This window comes from Chrysoperla carnea, chromosome 1 (assembly GCF_905475395.1).
Source record: "Chrysoperla carnea chromosome 1, inChrCarn1.1, whole genome shotgun sequence".
Classification (NCBI taxonomy): domain Eukaryota; kingdom Metazoa; phylum Arthropoda; class Insecta; order Neuroptera; family Chrysopidae; genus Chrysoperla; species Chrysoperla carnea.
In genome coordinates this window covers 49,862,931-49,885,904 of record NC_058337.1, presented here as the reverse complement: position 1 = coordinate 49,885,904, position 22,974 = coordinate 49,862,931, and the positions used below count along the sequence as shown (strand labels likewise).

The 22,974-nt window shown below is 29.3% G+C and overlaps 1 protein-coding gene across 1 annotated transcript in view; it reads left to right on the top strand.

Moving 5' to 3' along the window:
* LOC123306118 (O-acyltransferase like protein) overlaps positions 1-22,974 on the top strand; it is a 39,233-nt gene continuing 16,259 nt past the window's right edge. The window contains exon 1 of the mRNA XM_044888001.1: positions 1-213. Coding sequence (XP_044743936.1) covers positions 132-213 — 82 coding nt within the window. The 5' untranslated portion in view covers positions 1-131. The remainder of the gene's footprint in view (positions 214-22,974) is intronic.

Below are 22,974 nucleotides of genomic sequence, written 5' to 3'. Positions count from 1 at the left end.
CAAAAATAGTTCAAAAAATATTTAAAAAATATAATAATGATTATAACAATTACGTGGAACAGAGTGTATTTGAAGTTATATTTAATGGAACTGATAATAATGATTATTATTTGTTTAATCATTCAAAGAAAATGTCAACAGGCATTGATGAAAAGTTAATGAAATTGAATAATAGAAATAGAAAAACGGAATCCTTAAAAATTAATAATAAAGGTAAAATATTTCATTATATTATTATTATTATTATTATTATATTTGAATAATTTAAATTAGTTTAATTTTTATTTATTAATACAAAATTAATTACATTTTTTATTGTTTTATTATTAATAAATTAATTATAATTAATGAGCTGATTTTAGAGATAAAGTAATAGGGTTAAAATTAGAGATGCATGAATGGATCGAAAGTTCAAAATTTTGATTTATATCATTTTCGAATTATTCGACTTAATTGAAGGAAAATTAAGTTAGTCCAAGAATATTTAAATTCGAATTTCAATTATTGAACCAAAATAAAAATAATTTGAAAAAAATTATGATTTTGAATAATATATTCGAATTTGAATTATATAGTACATATAATCATGAAAGAATTCCAAAAAACGAGAGTCTTTGATCGCTGTATATTTATATACTGTATTTAAAGCTATACAATTTGCAAGGACTCGAGCCTTTCGGGAGTGGTTACACTAATTGTGCCATTTTTTTTTCATGTTGCTAATATATTATCTAAGCATAAGCAACCAGGCTTGGTAAACATTTATTAAATAGTATTATTGTAAACTAACAATAAATCTTAGGTATTTAATATCGTAAATGACGTATAAAAAATTTTGTATTGAATATCAATGGTATATCGAATATCATTTTTTATTAAATATCTTTAGTATAATTTTCTTCAATTTACATATAAGTAAGTACAATAATAAACAATTCGTAGCGAAGGAGCTGTGTTAGCTAAACGAATTTCCTCAAAGATTGAAAAAATAAGACATTTTTCTTAAAATTTAATATTGCATGTTTAATTTTTCAACATTTTTATTTCGAAAACTAAACATTTAGAGAAAAAATCACAAGGGTACTTTTTTGCTTAAATCAGATTAAAAATACAAAAAATATTTTTTATTATGAAAAAAAATTTTTTAAATTTTTTGCTTTGCGCATTCCCCTTCTTGCGCAAAACCCTTCTTGTTACCAAATTTTATTCAAACCGGACTTTAATTGAGACCGCTTGAGAGTTTAAGAGACAGGCACATAAACGTATATATATATATATATATGTATATATATATGTATATATATATATATATATGTATATATATATGTATATATATATATGTATATATATATATATATATATATATTTCGAATTTCGGAAGCTTATTTTTTATTTTCGTTACATATTTCGAGAATAGGTTTAATATCTTGTCGCAAAACTTCATGGTCGAATATCTTGAAAATGAAAAATGCTTGATATAGGTAGGTTTATAAAAAATTTGTTTCCTTAATTTTGTGAAAAGAATCTATTTTCATTTTCACATTTTTCGTTCAAAATTTTATCATATTTTATATTATGTTTATAAGTTTTTCTTTAACTTTGTTTGCTAGTTGGTTAGTTCTTATTTGCAGATCAAATCTTAAAATTAAGTTACTTCCCAATGAGATAGAGAACTTAAAATCGCAGAGCAATAATTTGGATGGCAATACAATATTATAACAGTAAAAAATTTTAAGTAAAAACCCAAGATTTTAAAAAAAGTAAAAGATTTTTGAATTAAAAGCTAAAAATTAATTTTTGTGTGTATCATCTATAAATAACGAAATTCAAAGTGCTAGGGGGCTCAGTTGAAAATATATCGTATTTATTGCACGTCCTTATGATATAAGCGCTTGAAGATTTTACGTATAGTCATTTTAGTCATTTAAAGATGATTCATACCAAAATTGTTATTTTTGGTTTTAGTACAATTGAAGCATTTTTTGTAATATTTATGCAATGAATCTCACATTAAATATTTGCAATATTAATATTTCTTATGGTTTTTTTTTTTAATAATAGTTTCTATAAAATTTGGTACTTTTGTTTCTATACAAAGAACAAATTAAAAAAAAAAAAATCAGTTTAAAAATATTTAATAATCAATACTGATTTAAATAGAGGTAAAATTAGTTTTAAAAATATTTCAACATATCTGAAACACACATATTTATTATTAGATTAATTGACTCAATAAACCACACTAAACTGTATTTATTGTAACTTTATTAACCGAAACGCCTTAAGCAATTTTTACACAATCTTAGTTACTACCTAATTTTGGTCCTTGATATTCAGATTAAAAAAATTTTATGATCATTTTTTTACATACTTTCAAGTATATCTAATATTGTAAATTAATTGAAAAAAAAATGGGCCAGATGCGTGTGGCATACGCATAAACATAGGGCTGGGTTGTACGTATAACTTCAGGATTCCGGTTACGTATTCAGTAACAATCCGTAGGTAATTTCTGAGCTTCATCATGCTGTATGTCGTTGAATAGGTGTTTAAAAATGGATGCAAAAAAAGCTAGTGGAGAACACACAACTTTTTCAAAAACACATACCGAATAAAAAGACGTCGGTTATAACGACAAAATGGAAGTGAAAAGAAACAATTGACTAATTGTTGAAATACCATGTATTGATAGTGTTGATGATCCAATCGTTTGTTTTTTTAAGTCATGTAAATAAAGAAATATATCCACACACATGTTCCTGATATAATACATACTAAAAAATTTGAACCTAATTTGCGACCACGCGAGTAAACAGTGATGTTTACGAAAAAATGTTTCAAAAAAATGTAATTTTGTTGTATTTTTTTTAAGGAACATTTAAACTTTTGTTCTATCTCTAACGGTTTACAAGATGGGTCCTACGGACCCAAGATCCACTTGGCCTATGTTGCTCATTTACAAACTTGATCTCACTTTTTACGTCCTCAGCACGCTATAAAAATTTCAGCTTGATATCTTTTTTCGTTTTTGAGTAATCGTGATAACAGACGGACAGACAGACAGACAACCGGAAATGGACTAATTAGGTGATTTTATGAACCTATACCAAAATTTTGTTCATCAATATTTTAAGCGTTACAAACTTGTGACTAAACTTAGTATACCTTGGTATATTTCATATACATGGTATAATCACGTCAGGTACGATATATCAGCGGAGGAAAATTTTGGCTAACTACTATTTTCTAACTATTTTCAGTCTAAAACCTTTAAAATAGTATCAGAATTTCGATCTTTACTATATTTATGCTTGTGTTTATAGTTAGCGTAGCTGTAGTTCTGCGCGGCATTGTTGGATGACATCTCTGCAACATCCGCTGACATGCAAAACATCCATTGGTGCAGTACAAGGTACAAGGTTTTTCCAAACAATAGACTTTAACCCTTATAATTGACACTTTGTTTCATGTTTTTTGTATATCATATTGATTCAGAGTACAAAATTATAGCTTTAATTAATTTCAACTGTTCTCACGCTTTTTTTTTACCAATATGAGGTTCAAAATTATTAATTGCTGTAAAAAGGGGTACACTAATGTCGCAGTTATATATATATATATATATATATATATATATATATATATATATATATATATATATATATATACGTTCTTTAAGAACAGATTTTACAGAATTCCTATCCCAACGGAATATATAAGCGAATTACCACTAACTGACTCATCACGAAATCTCCGAAACTATCCGTCTGATTAACTAAAAATTTCGCATACTTATTCGCATATGAATTCCTATCTCAACGGAATATATAAGCGATTTACCATTGACTGACTCATCACGAAATTTCTGAAACTATCGATCCGATTAACTTCAAACTTCGCATACTTACTTTTTTTGTGACATAGAAGTCCTCTAAGAATTAGAATTCCTATCCTAACGGATTTGTTTTCAGAAAAATTCGTTCAAAATAAACAATGAAAAAAAAAGTCCTAACGGCCAATTTTGTAAAAATTTCTGTAAAATAAGATATATTACTCTTATAAAAATAAATTATTTAATATTTACTGACAATAAAATACTATTTAATTACAAAAACGGGAACGCATCCCAATACACAGTACTTCATGGGTGATGTGGAAATCTGTGTATTCACTGGCTGTCATTATATTTTCCTATTTAAACTTTGAAAAAATTACAATAAATATCAAATCGAAATTAAACATTTTGTTAATAAAAGAAGTGTAGATTCTCATCCAAATGGTTAGTGTGCCCAGCGAAGCGGGCAGTAATCAGCTAGTTATAAATATAAGCGTTAGTTATTCTACTGAATTTTCATGTTTATTACTTATGTTTAGTTCTTAACCTTAGTTCTAAGCTTAGAATACAGGCCAGTAGCCAGAATGGTATCACTCAACTTTATTTAAAAACAGCATGTGACAAATCTGATTCTTTTTATACAATACTAGCTGTTACCCGCCCACTTTGCTGGGCAACATCTCCACTTGCACCCCTCCCTCCACATTTCCTTGCGTTGGATAACAGTTTTGTAATGTACACGTCATGCTCTTTTATTTGATATCCCACTTAAGTATATTTGTAAATATTCGATAATTCCTTCCCACTTTCTCGCTACACCTTTCTACCCTCCGAAGGTTAAAAAAATCTTCTAAATGTAATTTAAAACATTCTGACCAAGTTTTGAACTATTAAAAGCCATAATTGAAAAATATGAATTTTTTATTCATGAACACCCCCGCAACCCCCCTTGTGGGTGGAATTTCGTAAAATCCGTTCTTAACTTACCTCTTCTTGGCAAAAGGAATATTCCTGCCAAATTTCAAGTCTCTAGGTCTTATAGTTCCAGAGATATCGTGATGAGTGACTATCTATCTATATCTATAGAAAGTCTCCTATATATATAAGATATATGAAATACATCGCAGTATATTAAGTTGAGCCCCAAGTTTTTAACGCTTAGCAATATTGAAGCTACGAAGAACATTTTTATAGCATAGTTTGTTAATTTTTTGTATTAAGTGATAAGATATTGATTTGTCTATACGTTTTCTATACCGCGCCACAATATAACTCCGTATAAGAGTATATGGATAATGGCTTTGGGTCAATTCTCGCCAGAATTTGGGAAAATCTTACCAAGTTTTCGAAATATGTATTTTGTTGTTTTTTAAAATGCTTCAAAAACTACGATTTTAACCGATTCAATAAATTTTATATAATATATATAACCAGGCTTAGCGGGCGGGCTAAGCATAGTATAGCTATTAATGAATTTTAGGTGCTTGTTAATAAAGATAATCGCTGACAGTTACAATCAAAATAATAAATAACTTATTGAATCGGAAAGTTATAAATAGATCTGGTCCCCAAAATCCCTATCACACGGCTAGTTTATTTTTTCCTAAGGCTTGTTATATGATTCAGTGTTAGTGAAATAATAAAGTAGGAGACCCCAATTCAATTCTTGAAAATAACATTATTTGATTATATTACTAATATACCAAGGTTGTAATAAATATTTTTTAATCATTCAATAGATAACCAGATCAAAATTTACATAATTTTGTAACGTGTTTTATTCAACCAACTAATTTTTCTGCAAAAATATCTACTAATCACTTTGTAGAAAAAATATTTTTGATCCGGGAGGTTCTCGTGAAAAATTTGTGATAAATGGCTGCGTCGAGACTGTAATATCACTTATTGGTCAGCCTATACTCTATCCCAAATAGGGGGAAATATAAACCCCCAAAATCTAGGTAGACATGAAGAGACAAACGGAAACAACAACAACCAACATCGCGGAAAATAAGAGTAGATAACTCGGTCGACCTACGTGCCATTTTGCACCACAGTCCACAATTCGCTTCTAAAACTTTTTAACAAATCATGAGGGTAAAATTTTATACATGAGGAAAAGCTGTCGCTAACCTATCAGCGGAACAAGATTAGACTTTATAGAATATTCCGTATTTTCAAGGATATTTTGACCTTTTTAATATGATCAATTAGGTATACTGTCAACACTTGTAAATACTGAAAGTACTTCTGTACATGTAAGGTCATAAACTAGCGAGGACACGAGATGTAAGTATGTTTCTATTTGTACCTCGGTATGAACTTTTTTACACCAAGTGTACGGTGTAAAAAATTCGCTTTCTTTTTGCAAGGTGTACCTCTACTACGTTGTGTAAACATAAGAACATTTCAGGGTACTATAATTTACATTTTTTTAGTGTATTTATTCAGTGGCGTAGCTACCATAAGTGGTGCAGTGAACCTGAGGGCTGTCTAAGCATTGAAAAGAAAGGAGCGGTCAGCTTCCGAAGATAGCGAGCCTCGAGGCTGCTTACAATACTTTTTTTTTATTCAGTTAATGAACAATAACAAAACTCCTAATAAGACTTTCGATACATGCATCCAGGGCTGGATTCAACATTTGAGGGACCTTGAAATCATAGGGGCTCCATATAAGGGCAGAAATTTCTTTAATTATTTCGACTATCTGAATTTTACAGTAAATTTTACTTTGTATTTATTGTAAGCACCCTGAGTTATGTGGTTTTAAAGATCTACGATTGAAACTCGCATGCTCACTTATTCCATCAGATTGATTTATTTTACTATTTTTTCACTTTTTTTTTCATTTGAATGTTTGGGGGTCCTCAGAGCACTCAGGGGCCCTGGGCCTGTTCCCAGTCGTGTCTAATGATAAGCATATGCTATTTTTAACGTTTTTTTAATGATAAAATATATATGAAACAGGTTGCACCACAAGGATATTTCGAAAGTAAAGAATGTTTTTCTAAACTAAAGTTTGAATTGACCCATTATAGATACTATAATATCTTATTATGAACTTCTATTGATTATAATTGCGATTATAAATCATACTTGGATTTGAGTGAAGTTATAGGGGAATTTTCAAAAATTGAAGCGCGCATAAGAGATTGTGAATTTACCTGGAATTTTTTGAAAATTTTTCTTTTTTTTCGTCTATTGATCTCATCTGTATACAAAATATTTTTTCTTGTCAAGTACATTGTTGTTTGAAGCGTGGAAAGACGATCGGGGGCCCGCATTTTTCCTCTATCCACCAGGGCCCTTTTCCACCATCTACGCCGCTGTATTTATTAATGCACGCAGTGTACTAACTGGAACAAAAAAAACAAATTAATAGTATCTTGTTGGGCTACCCTCTTAAAAATCAAAGCCATAGGGCACGTTCAATATGATAACTTATTATTATACTACTTATTATTATTTTAATAATTTATTAATATATATTTCATTATCACATGCGACATAACAATTATATATTCTTTAATAATATATTTGCTAAACACTGTAATATTGCTAAAAACATTTTTTGCATTTATAAACATAGTATTTTTGTATGCAAATTAATTTAGAAAAATTGTAATTAATTAAAATTTGCATTATTATTACTATGAGAAATAAAATAAATATAATGAATAGGTACATGTCAATAGTATGTATTAGAAAATGGCATTCAAAAGTTATAAAAAGCGTGATCGCCGCCTGGCCTTTATCTATAAAGTACAATGCCAGATATATGGGAAAAATATATGATATTTCATTGCACAATAAAAAAAATGCGTATTCCCGACAGATATTGCTGTCCATGAGCTAGCAATTATATGCAGACACAGTTCAGTTAGTAGAAGGCTAGTAACGTAAAGAATGATTATCCATGTGCAATGTGCATTTGTTTTCAAGTAAATTGAAAATAACAAGTTTTGGTGTTTCATATAGTAAAAAATTTTGTTTACTATTAATTTATTTACAAGTTGACTTTTTTGTTTTATATGGCATAGATCACATTCTACCTAAATCACTACTTCCATGTTTTGAACTTTTGATAAAAGGATGTGTCTCTAAAAAGGTTTTTAGTATTGTTATTGTTATAAATAGGAAGAGAATGCTTCTCCAAATTTGATAATAGGTTGGTTGGTAAAAACACAGCATCATCATGGTTTTTAGTCTATTTCAAATTCTATATAAGTGTATTATACCGGGAGTCTAAAATAGAATAAACAAGCTGTGGAGTGGATCTAGTGCGGCTTTTGAGGCTCACAAGAATAACTTCCCAGTATAATAAAGAGTTAAATTGTTTTTAATGCATTTTCCAGACCATGAAACGTAGAGATACGTTGAAAATTTCAATTTCAGAAATCGGACTCATTATAAGAACTTGCTATCCTGGGAAGTGAAAAACTTTTAGAGATGCCCTCTTTTATCAAAACACGACAAGATACTTATCGGTGAGTATTTTGCTAAGCCATATATCAGTTTTAAACGTAAAATGTTGAGATTTGCGATTATAATATTTCCTGTCCTTTTTTAAGGAAGTAAAAACAAAACTATGTATGAAGTGAAGGTAGTATAGCAGCTAGAATAATTATATTGTAAAGGGAGCTAATGGAATTGGATCTTAGGGCCTATCACGATTTTTTTTTTTTCAATTTTTTTATACTGTCTATCTTTCCAATATGAAGACAAAATGAAAAATTTCTTTAAAATGAAGCATCATTTCGAAAAATGTCATTAGTGGTAGCAATAATTGAGTTTTGTTGGAGCAACTTAATTTTATACCCATTTCAACTCTTTATTTGGGTTCATAGAACTCATAAACATCTTTATGACCACTAAACCGTTTTAAGTATCTTTATTTTTCCTTGTTGTATAAATGAATCTGAAGTGTCACTTTACTACTGTGAAGTATCACCTTAGATAGGGCTTAGATTTATTCTATTTTTCGATTATACAAAACCAAATTTTCGATACATATCCGAAACTTAAGATTATCCCGTATAGTCCCGAATTGAATAATACTATTATATAAAGAATAAATTTTCCGTGGAAATATCATCGAAAAGAAGTTTTTTAATTAGAAGTATAGTCTGGCTGTGGCTTCAAATTTCTAAAAATATTTTTATTTTTTATTTTTCTTTTAAAAGCACTTACAACGTCCCTAATAAGAAAACTGTGAAAATATTGAATTACTTTCGATACTCTGGTTTACCTACTTATAGAGGTAAATTGGATCACATCTTAAAGCAAAATAGACCTGTAAAATAAAAACAAAAACCAATAAAAAATAAGAGCAAATTTTGAGTGGCTATAGCTAGAATGGAGAGAATCAGATAAAGTATTTATATTGAAGTAAATATTTTATAAGTTAAGAATTTAAATTTGGCCGTAATTTAATTCATCTTTCTTTTTATAAAAGTTACGTAAAAAAATCTGTTAACCTTCAATAATCAACATATATTCAAATTAGTATTAGCTTTATAAATGTTTAATTTAAAATTATTAAAAAGTATCTAATTTTTTTCTTTTAGTTATATTTATTTTAGTGTTTATTTTGTCCAAAAGTGATAAATAATCTTGACCCAAAAAAAAAAAAAAAAAAGAAATACCTAAATCATTATTTTATTAATAATAATTAAAATTTACTTAGAAATAAAAATAATTATATACACAGAAAAACCTAAGTCACACACATTCGCCAAAAAAATTAATACATAGTTATTAAATATAAACTCAAGGATAATTCTTGATTTTCTATATCCTACACAATGTATCATATCATTTACGAAAATTTATTGGTAATTCAGTCTAAGAACCTAACGGAAGAGTCCCTAACGATTTTATAGGTAGCAATAGGTTTGGGGAGGATGGGATAGTAAGAAGTAACATTATGGCCGTATCTTACTAATAAACAAGTGAAAACAAACAATTGACTGAGTTAATTGTTGAAATATCAGTATTGATTACGCAATTGTTTGTTTTTTTTTATGTCGTGTAAGTGAAGAAAGATAGCCACTCTTACACACAAAATAATAAGAGTAATACAGTATTTATTGACATTCGCCCATAACTCAAAAGCGTTTCCATTTGGATAGTGGTGCTCATTGAGACTTTTGATCAGGGTGCTAGGATATACAAAATCTCGCATTATAAAATCTAGCAATTCTCATAAAATTAGTGGGGTGTCCTTAGATAAAATATTTATTTACGCCCGTGAGATAAGAACTACTTATCCCACTCAAACAATCAAAATAGTCAAATTACTATCAAAATCTAAACTAATAACAAATTATTATAGTAATCTTTTTTAATGTTCTAGTTTCTCAATAACTCATTACAAATTATAAATTATAATAAACATTTATTTCACATTTTAGAGGCGTAGATAAAGTTTTGTACGATGATATACGTGTTATAACACATTACTAACATACTTTTGCGATTTCTCAACTCGTGCTACGCACTCGTTGTACAGATTTCGTATGCGTACGTTAATAATGTTCTTGTGCCACTTGTATCGTAAATACCTAAAGTGACATTTAATTAAAAAATTTCAAGAATCCATTTTGCCAATTCGAAGATAAAATCTTTATTTGACGAATTAAGTTGTTCGTTTGTTATTAAATTTCCAGAAGACACAAGTCGTTAAGTCTGCACTGATATTTGTGATAACAGTCTATCTTTAGTGATATAGAACGGTATTTGGTGATATTTGTAATAACAGTTTAACAGCTATCATAACAATTCGGCTATAACTATTCTCTCTCTATTGTCTAAGTTAGCTGTTATTAATACGCTCTAGAATTTTTGTAATGTCGCTAACAATACGAACCCTTCAAAAATGATTTGAAAATTACCTTAGATATTTAATAATTTAATAATGAAATAAAAAGTGAAAACCAAGTATTTAATTATGTTTAGTACTTGATGCATGGAATATCATTCTTAGTCGTATTTTCTCCAAAAATATAGACTTATGCACTGTATCAAAATTAACAGGGAGAGGTGGAGTGTATTATAAATCGGCTCATTTTCTCTTTTTCGTTACTATGCTGCAGAAACTAGTGCGGCTGAATGTTCCTGAAGGTCTAAGGTACATGTACACACAATAATTTTTAAATTCGGAGCTGCTCCACCACTTCTTACATTTTCCGGCTTGTTAAGTGTACTATACACAATCTAACAAAACGAAACATTAAATGGGGTGTGGAATATGTTTTTAGTGACGGTGCTCTGCTGCTCACGTATTTCTTCTATTTAAAATAATTGTTATTTTTTTATTTAAACTAATTTATTAAAACTATTCAAAAAAATTTTTATAGAATTAAACTAAATATACTATACATATTATATATTAAATGATAAACTGTTTCAACATACGTAATAATAATGCAATTGAACTCTCAATCAAGGCCATAATGAAAAAGTAATATTCATGCACAAAATCCTTACTATTATGGAGGGCAGAAGTTCCGCCATTTGGAGAAAAACCTTTTGGCCATTATATCCGTAGCTTTGCACTTTAGGCCAAAAATGGAAATAAATTTTAACGTGAATAATTATAATTTGCATTCATAGTGAAATAATTAGCAATAAATAATTTTTCTTCTGACCTGCGAAAAATAATAGTGTACCTGGAATCGGCCCTCAATTAGTATTAAAAAAATAATTATATACTGATGGAATAATGAAACAAATGATAAGAAAAAGGGAAATCTATTAAAAAATGCATGGAAAACTTATTTACAAAACGTATATACAACAGAAAATAAATCAAAAATCTCCTTCGACTCTCGTGCGTTTAGCAAGCGGTAAAGATTCAACTCTCGTAAATCTTCCTCTTCCTCTTCGTCACCTTTTTCAATGGCATATACAGATTTGAACGAAATGATTCGTCGTAGTGAACGACAATATCATAACGTTAAAGATTATCTTGGACTGAATAGAGTGCGTTTCTTCCATGCAGTTTTCATAGATTCCTTTCAGTCCAGCCCTGCTTTTCGGCAACCTCAGGCTCTGCCATAGAAAGTTCTGCATTTGCATGAGATGCACTCTAGTAGATTGGGCGGTGAAATTGGCATTTTCCTGGATCAAAATAATTTCCATGTCAGGCTTGAACTTGCTGGTAGTTTTCTATTGGAGGCAGAAATGCTTTTATAATATATGCATTTTTAAATTATTGAAAGGCAAAGGATTTTTGAAATTAACGCATTATAACTTATTAATTTTAGGAAAAAATTTATAGAGTAACAGTTAAAGGAAATTTGTAGATTTAAAAGTTAAGTTATTAACATTTTATTGTTTAAACAATTATATTAGAAGAGATATTGGTCAAATAGTCAATAAATAAATCGAAATAGTCGTAAAAGTCGTAAGCGGTAAATGATACAAAAATAATTATTAATTATAAAACTGGGAAATTTAATTATCTATAAATAATTTACTTCCCATTCTAGTTCTAAAGTGCACAGTTTCAAAAATATAGGCCAAAAATGTCGGCCCTTAAAATTTGCAAGGATTTTGGGCATGTGCATTCAGTACGTGATACTAAACCTATTTTTAAAAGAAATATCTCCTGTAATTTAGTGCATTATGAACAAGAATTCTCTATTGCCTGTAGTATCTGATTCTACATTAAAGAGATAGGACGTCTATATGGTATTATTTTGAGCATTTATTTATATAAAAGGACTGGCAGAAAGGAGATACATTAACTTCTTTCATATAAATAAAATACTCTAAAATTTTTTCTAAATTTTCTAAAATTTGGGGAGCATTACAGGTGCCCCAAAAAGCACCTCCTTCCCTCCAAATTCCTAAAAATTACTGGAATCAACCGCTTAACCTTCGAATGATTAAGATTTTTACACAAGGAGACATGTATTTATCTATTATGAATAGCTCAAAGATGTTTATCAGAAAAATTACCTTGTATTTATAATTTGTCATATTAGTAACAACAATAAAATATTTGTATTGATAAAAATCTGTGTAATACAAAATCATTACGGAAGTTAATTTTGGTTTTTATATTCTTTTTTTTTTCGAAATTCAAAACATTGAAATACCAGTCAATTTCATAATACTTAAAAATGTATTTAAAAAAATATGTAAGTACTTTATTTTACAAGAAAAAAATAAATAAAAAGTTCATTGTCCGATGAGATGAAACTTATAATAACTCTGTACACACTTTTTGAGTCAAACAACTTTTTGGTTTTCTGAAAGTTGCGACATATTTCATGATTTTAATAATTTACAGTTAATATTTGAGATGTTTTTTTTTTAGATGTTTATATAGGTATGTTTTAAACAGGGTACTTAATAAAACCTTTAGGCTATTGATTTTATATTTTTAAATAAATGCATGTTACGTCATTCGAGATAAGTTATATAAAAATATATTTAGATTTGATAGTACTGCTAACTGTACTTGAAAATCAATTTCAAAACCACTTCATTAAATTTCTCGTTATGATAATGATCTTTAGGATTCTGTACCAAGAAAGTGGTCTAGAAACGAGATAAGATACCGTGATTAGAATTAAAGATTAGACTAGGTGCGATGTAATTGTCTCCCACCTGTGAATGATGACTAAAGCAATTTGATTAAATAATTCACCAGTTTTTCTTGAAATAACTGATAAAAGTAAGTTACAAAGTTTGAAAAATTGAGCTTCAGGATTGCATATACTTCGCGCAACAAATACATTATCAAATGCAAAAAAGTTCACTCATGTGCGAGTGCAACAGAGCGATGAGCAGGCAAGACCTTTCGGTAAGTGCAAGGTATTAATGGGTAAAAAAACTAAAATTAAATCAAATTTATGTTCACTTTTTCTGGAAATAATGTAAAATTAGACAAAGATGCTCCCCCCTCTCTGAACGAAATCCTATTATGATTAAATTATAAATATTTCTGCATGGGAGCATTATTGACATTAAGTACGCGTGAAAATTGCTTAATTTCTTCAATGATGAGATATGATAAAAATACCTTTTTTTTTACTGTTAGTCCACATTACAACACCGTCTTTCATAAGTGACTACTGACATAAATTTGCTATTTGGCTTCGTTATAGCTAGCCTAGAGTACTTTTCACTTTCAAATAGGATGTTTTGTTTCGTAGGGATTCGAAAATTGTTAATGCATCTTACAATTGATCAAAAATATTTTTTTAAGATGATAATTAATTAAATTATAAATAGAAATATAAAGTGGTCCTAAGTTTAATAAAACAGAATATTCTTCGTCGGACAGATCTTTGACCTCAACAGTCAGAGTTCACCTTCGCATTATTACAACCATTCTTACAGAAAATGTAGCTATATCTCTCATTTTCAATATTGTAGGCTTTAATGAGTGATATCATATATAAAAACTGACAAAAAAAAATTAGCCTTGGCTACCCAATATCCTATCTTTTTAAAGCCTCAAATTTGACTGCAATTCTAATGAAAATATAGTGATAAAAGTCATAAAATCTAATGATCCACCATGTCTTAAAATTTCGAATCCATCTTATTATTTCGCTTTTTTTCTCGCGACGAAAATTTTATTAGTAAAAGAAAACACATCAAACCGTAAAGTCATATCATAAACTTTTATACCATGTATATATGAAATATACATAGTATATTAAGTTTAGTCCCAAGTTTGTAACGCTTAAAAATTTTGGTATAGGTGTTCATAAAATCATCTAATTAGTCCATTCAATTTTAATCAGGAACATTTTTGACATTTAAACTTTTGTTCTATCTCTAACGGTTTACAAAATGGGTCATACGGACTCAAGACCCAATTGACTTATGTTGATCATTTACGAACTCGACCTCATTTAACACACGTCCTGACGTGCGCTGTGAAAATTTCAGCTTGATATCTTTTTTCGTTTTCGACGGACGGACAATCGAAAATGGGCTAATTAGATGATTCTATGAACACCTATACCAAAATTTTTTTCGTAGCACTTTTTTTTTTTAACTGTTTTAACTTGGGACTAAATTTAATATACTATGTATATTTCATATATACATGGTATAAAAATATGTGTATTGAATTTAAATATTAACATGCGAAAACAAATAATTGACTGAGTTAATTGTTGAAATACCATGTATAGACAGTGTTGATGACTATCACATTACACATTCACACATGTCACACATAAATAACTGATATTCCCATACTATACAACAAAAGTTGTTTATTTTTTTATAAGCAACGTTTTTTACATTTAAATTTTTGTTCTATCTCGGTTTACAAGTTTACAAGATGGGTCCTACGAACCCAAGATCCAATTGACCTATGTTGCTCATTTACGAACTCGACCTCGCTTTTTACGTCCTGAGTACGCTATAAAAATTCAGCTTGATATCTTTTTTCGTTTTTGAGTTATTGTGTTCATAGACGGACGGACTTCCGAAATTGGACTAATTAGGTAATTTTATGAACACCTATATCAAAATGTTGTTGGTAGCATCAATATTTTTAAGTGTTATAAACTTTGGGACTAAACTTAGTATACCTTGTATATTACATAAAAACATGGTATAAAAATGGAAAACATTTGTTTTACTTCTCTTGATTATTCTTTAAAATTGGGTGAAATAATTGGTAACAGCACTTTTCAGTAATTCTTTCAAATAATGCAGCTGGTTAGTTAATACTGATCTGTTTTTGGTTTTCACGAATTTTTAAGTGGAATAAAATGGTTCACATAAGTAGTGCGTTGTTCCGAATATTGGTTCACAATATCAACTGTCCGATGCAATAAAAGTTTACAAACTCAAAATCGGTTTGGAGTCAGTCGATTACGGTCGACTACGCCACTGTTTATGTTCGTTCACGCAGTTTTCGATTAATCATATCATTCTTAACTTAAACGGAAATGAAATTTGTTAGAACGTTGCACTTATCTATTGTCAGTAGATACTGACATACTTACACTTATTGTAAGTATAAAATGATATTTGTCCGATATATTCCTTGCGCCTCCACCATTATTTCAATATATATCGAATTATAGAATGTAAATTTTCTGAATAATTTTCTTTAAGTAAATTACACTTTCATCCTCTTTAGTTTGTAATCATGTAATTAGTCTTTGTTCAAGTAGTGTTTAATCATGGTAATCGTGTAATCGTATAATATAGAAATAAATTTACTTTGCGTGAATAGTCGGTTCACCTTCACCAAATTAAAACCACCATTTTTATGGGAAGTATAGGTACATCGATCTCATCATGTCGATATTGTACAATATGTAGTCTTTTCACTTTTATGAGTAATGAGAGATAAATGTACAAAAACTCATTACGCAAAGTATAAAAATTATACATTGTAAAGTATCAAGGTTAGTGACCACACCACAAAATGAGATTTATTTAATTGTCTTCTTGGTTCACAAACACGATAATACGTAAATAAATGTACGTAAATATGTAATCATTGACTCCTGTATAATAAATTGGATAATTTGGAATTGTTTGGTAATAAAATAGTAATAACAATAATGATAATAACGGAGTTAAAAAATTGTTGTTTTTAAAACTGAAAATCCCCTAATTAGTTTTGTTTATAATTTTTATTGCGTTGATTGTAGGTACTTTATTATAATTGTGTACAAATACGTATATAAATTATCTAAATTTAAATGACAATGTCCGATGAAAATTTTCCAAGAGCAATGAATGTTGTATATAGTTTCAACTCCCCTTTACAGCTTTATGGAGCCGAGAAATTATATTTAATAACGTGTCATGTAGTTTATTGTTCATTTTTACTTGATATTCGTGCTCAGCGAATATATAACGTATTTCCAGGAAACGACGGGAATACCGTTTAGCCTGGGCAGCAGGTACATCGAAGACCAATTTTGTTGCGATATTCCTGTTCAGAGACCCTAAAAACCACCCTTGTAACAAGTTTGGAATCATTTTCATCACTATTAAACGAATTGTGAATTTAGTATATATTTTTAGGACAATTCTTTTGGTAAAAACCACATAAAAATCGATTTTTGAAATCTACTTGCAACAAATTACTATCTAAATTTAGAAAATTTGTACAGGAACAGAAATAATCCTACCAAGAGTTTTATAAATAAGTATTAGTATGAATTTATATAAGTATAGGGTTGCTCAACATGAATCATTTGAATGGGTGAAACATGTATTTTTAGATCGCAATATAGCAATTATATATAATTTTTGGGGGCCGGAGGGCCGAGGTTCCTATCCAGCTATTTAACCGCTCCGGCATAAAATAATATTGGCCATCCTTTACACTCATACTTTTTTAAGTTTAAGACACATGCATGAAACTCGGTAAATAAATTAAATTGAGGAAAATTCTTCTAAACGAAAAAAGGTTCAAGTTCAATTAAAACGTCACTCTGATTCATAACTGACAAACATTAGATGAATGCTTTAAATAAGGAAGTTGTTCCTTATAAATACGCAAAAAAATTTTGTAAACCGAATAGTTTAGACAGTAATTGATAGCAAAAATCTTGCTTTTTGTGCGTTTGTTCATTCAATTTGAAATAAAATCTTTGAACTAAAGTCTTCATAAAAAAACGAACCATTTTTATTGGATTTATTGGAAAATTTTTTTCGAAGAGTGCCCGAATTTCGCCGAAACAATTCTACGAAATTACAATTTTGGGAGACTCTTTTCAGTTCTTTTTTGCCTAAACCGTACGGTTTGTAGACAAATGTTTCGAACAAAAAATGTTACTTTTTTAATCAATGAGAACTGTTTAATTTAAAATGTTCATCTATCGATTACCAGTTATGGAGTAGAGTGAGCTTGAAAACCTAAGTCACGTTTAATGTGTGCATAAGATGTGCGCCTGCACACCCAACATTTTTCACTCGAAGTATTTTTATCGATAAAAGATATTTTTTGAGTTTCATGCATATGTCAACATAAAAATGCATCCTGTATACAGGGTTTTTGTATTATATGTACAGTTTCGCTTAAATACATATATACCAATGATCTTTTTTCGTTGATTTATTTTAATTATGAATTATAATGAATTTTTCTGGAATAACCCTGGTTTTATTTAGACCCGATTATCGATATTACTCCATATCATATTTTAAGAATTTGCCGCAACTCATTTTTGCTTCTCCGGGTGGTTGCCCGGCTCGCCCCCTCCCTCAGGCCATACCTACACCAAATTTTACTCTAACATAAGTCCCCGGTCTGACACATAGATGGCGTCGCTAGTATTAAATGCATATTATTTTTATATAGTACCAACCTTCAAATGATTCGTGTCAAAATTTGACGTCTGTAAGTCAATTAGTTTGTGAGATAGAGCGTCTTTTGTGAAGCAACTTTTGTTATTGTGAAAAAAATGGAAAAAATGGAATTTCGTGTTTTGATAAAATACTGTTTTCTGAAGGGAAAAAATACAGAGTCCGGAAACTCATTATCAAGCCAAGTTTTTGCTTCCACTGTATTTTTTCCCTTCAGAAAACAGTATTTTATCAAAACACGAAATTCCTTTTTTTCCATTTTTTTCACAATAACAAAAGTTGCTTCACAAAAGACGCTCTATCTCACAAACTAATTGACTTACAGACGTCAAATTTTGACACGAATCATTTGAAGGTTGGTACTATATAAAAATAATATGCATTTAATACTAGCGACGCCATCTATGTGTCAGACCGGGGACTTATCAGCCAACCTATTAATATAATATTCTTAAAATACACGTTTCTTTCATTTAAGAGGTAACAATTACTTATAGATTAAAACGACACATTGTTTACTAGTTTATCGTTGATAACTCATAAAAAATTAAAGTAATTAACTCGAAAATAAGCTTAAAAATAGAAAATATTTAAATGAGAAAGGCTTTATCAGTTTAATCAAACATAAATCTATATTACATACCACTTCAGTTTAGTGTAAGTACTGAATGTTTGAAGGCCAACCGTGAACATACTATCCAAATGCGTTGTGCAAATATTTTTGGGAAATTACATTCAAATGCGTGTTCGTTTAGATTTTAGTATCAATATCAAATATTTCTTATTTGAAAAGTAAAACTTTTTGTAGGATGTACATTTTACAAACCTACAAGCCACTCAAAAAAATATACATTTTATTGTTAGAAATACGACTGATATTTGAAGAAAAAAAAAGTTAAAACAAACAACTGACTGAGTTAATTGTTGAAATACCATGCATAGACAGTATTGACTACTCTATCACATTATACATACATGCATGTCACACATACATAACTGATTTTCCCATATAATACATACTATACAATACAATTTACACCTAATTTGCGTCCTCACGGGTAAACAGTGATGTTTACGAAGAAATGTTTCAAACAAAAGTTGGTTATTTTTTTATATGGAATATTTTTTACATTTAAACTTTCGTTCTATCTTTAAAGGTTTTCAAGATGGGTCCTAAGGACCCAAGACCCAATTGACCTATGTTGCTCATTTACGAACTCGACCTCACTTTTTCGTCCTGAGAACGCTGTAAAAATTTCAGCTTGATATATTTTTTCTTTTTTGAGTTATCGAGTTGACAGACGGACTGACAGACTGACAACCAGAAATGGACTAATTAGGTGATTTTATGAATACCAATACCAAAATTTTGTGCGGAGCATCAATATTTTTAAGCGTTAAAAACTTGGGACTAAACTTAGTATACCTTGCATATTACATATGTGCATGGTATATAAAGAAGAAAATTTCCTACACAAGTTTAAAATAAAATTAAACATCTGTATAGTGTAATAGATATTACAATATTACAATTAGAAATATTACGAAATCAATGGTAATATTATAAGAAAAAAAATGTTATCAAATATTTTTAATAAGTTTTTTTTTTTAATGAATATATTGATTGTGTAAGAAACAAAGGAATATTCAAAAAATAATAATAATAATTCTCTTTATCAACATCTTAATTAAAATTATCTTACAAAACATAAACAAAATATAGAAACACCTATAAATAGAACAGCGTTTACATGCTTCGTCAATTATTTAATAATACAGAAAATAAATGCCTATTTAATTATATTTGTATACTGAGCTGTCAATTACTTAATGGGAGTTTAAAACATGAAACAGAAATAATTGAATAAAAAATGGCAAATCAATTGAAACTGACAATGGCTTGACTTTGGATGCTTATTGAAATTTGAATGAACAATTTCATATGTCGTAAAATGTGAAATGAAAGTATAGTGAGTGATGAGTAAGACCAAGACTAGAAGGTCTTAGAGCCTTGGTCTTTGTCTTGCAAGACTCTTGTTTTCTTCTTAATCATACTTAAGTGCTGACTTTGCTACATGCACCTTTTTTATTTTTCAACAATATTGATGGGAAACCAGCATACCACTTCTGCAAGAAAAACAGTTTTATCTGCCACTTCAAATTTTTAAATTTTAAGGACTTTGAATATGGTATATCGATTTCTATTTGTTTGGTCTTGTAAATTTTATTGAAATGAAACTGTACAATAAGATTAAAATATGAGGGGAGGAGCTTCTAACAAGTCTTGTGGGATCAAAACCAATACTGCAAGCTTAAGATTGATTTTGACCGTTACTGGGCTTGTTTAATAATAATATTTTCAATCAGTATGAAATGCACCTTGATTTATAAATATTATAGTAATGCCCGTTTATCTCCTTCTTACGATAATAATTTTCGGGAACTTTATGTCCATTTTCTCCCATCCATCCAGGGGGGAAGGATACTATTTTTCAGTCTCCTTTCAGACACACTTTCAAAGATCGGCTTACATATTATACAATATTTTTTCTCTCCCTCTTTCTAAAGGTTATTCTTTACAGGATCATGAATTTTTCTTTTATCTTCTACTACCTTGGTACACTACACCGTTTCAACTACTTTCAATTTTACAGTTTTTCCCCCACCATATTTGTACTGAAACTACAAACTACTACTGAAACAGTATTTTCACAGTATTTTCGATCTCTAGTACCGGAATATTCAGTTAAAAAAGGAAGACTTACGCTTAGACACCTTTTCTAAGATGACCTTTTCTATTAACGATTTTTTATCTCCTAATTAATGACTACTTTATATTATTCTTGACTGGTACTTGGTTTGACTAAAGCTATCTTCTATATGTAAAAACTTCAGGTTGCAACCCACTATAATGGTATTAGCCTTTGGATCTATATCTTCATGCTATCTAGTCAAGAGTTTTCATCTGACTACTTCCAATTAAAAACACGAGGTTTTAATACTACCTTTTTATACCCAAAAAAACGGCTTACGAATTTTCCATAGTGCACTGTAAAATCGTAAAACTAAACATGACAGAATTTTTATAAATTAACTCACTATATACATTATTATTCAGTTGTTGTTGGTAATGAAAGGGAAAGTAATTTTTTTTGTTAGTTGTATGACCGGTTATATTATAAAGGTAAACCATATTACATCAATGAAAATGAAACTTTTTATAAGAGATGTATATATAAGAGATTTATATACAAACTAATTCTTCATCATTGTTCAAGGTTACTATAAATATCAATATGATTTTTATTTAATTATCATTATCAAGTTCTTTGACCAATAAATTAAAATATAAATTCTTATTATTCAATACAGTTGTATATTTTATTTTATGTTTAGCATATTTACTTAAGGGCCTAGCCGAGACGCAGAAAATTATATAGGAAATTAAAATGAATAATGTGAAATTGCACCTTTAAATGTGCTAATGACATCATCAAAGTTCAAATTGTGTCAAACCTTTCTTGATTCATTGATTTTCTTAAGTAAGTTTCTATCATTTGCAATTTTGAAAATGGTCGCTCGACAGTAGCCGTAGTCCCAGGAATGGTTAAAAATAGCAGAAATAGTGCGTTAGGAATAGTCTACAATACAGAGAGGGGTATGACTTCGTGACTAACGAAACTTCGTCAGTAGCTTCATTTTAGTGTAACCTACAACATTTTTATTTACGAAAACTTTGGAAATTGGAGTGTTAGCATAATAAATTAATAAAGACATGTTTAAGACGTAGGTCTGGAAAAACGGCACATTAAATATGTTGGCCAGTATGTAAATTTAATTTTATCTTATATTTATTAAACAATTGTGTAAAAATTGGCCGGTTGTTCATAAATTTTCATACCCCCGTTTTTCCGACATGTTGGGGGTTGAGGTCACACCAAACGGCCCAATATTTTTTAGGCCATTATTATTCTCTCTTATTGTACTCATTTATAAAAATAAATGTACATGCTGGCCTAAATATTTCATGAGCCGTTTTCTCAGACCTACACCTTAAACATGCCAATTTAACGACTATATGTTTTATTATGCTAACGCCCCAATTTCCAAAGTTTTCGTAAATAAAAATGTTGTAGGTTACACAAATGAAGCCACTCACGAAGTTTCGTAAGTGTGTTATTCACGAAACTATACCTCCGTCTGTAGACTATAAAGCTTGAATAAATAAAATAATTCTTTATAAATCAGCAAGTTCTCCTATAGAAGCTGACGTTCCTATTCCATGTCTAAAAGCGGATCGAAAACTGAGAATTCCATTGGCAAACCAGATAGATATTCTTTTTATATAAATCGACAAATAGTACAGCTTTTTCCAATAAATAGGTACCATTTAAAATTTGCAAAGTTGTAGGTTCGAAGATACTGAAATTGGAAACAATTTCCTTCATTCCCAGAAAACGCGATCTCAGTTGATTAATGATATTGTCTAATTGGTACCCGATAGACTTTAAAAAAATTTCAGAATCTCGGAGACGTTCATCCTCGCAAATTTCATCAAAAGATAAAACTATTGAATTTTTCTAAATGCTGAAATAATAAATGTTTGGATCTTTCTGTGTCTCAACGCTGTACACACCTTTTAGAGACCCCTAGAGATAATTTTACTAGCCCTTGCTAAATTAAAACTAAATACGTCGCATTTTAGCCGCCTTTTTCTTCTATTTCTATTTTTCACCGAAACATTACTCACTTCATAAATCCTATTGTTGAAGTTCAAAATATTCTACAAAATACAAATCCATGCTGATTTGTGACTATAGGTGGGCGGAAAT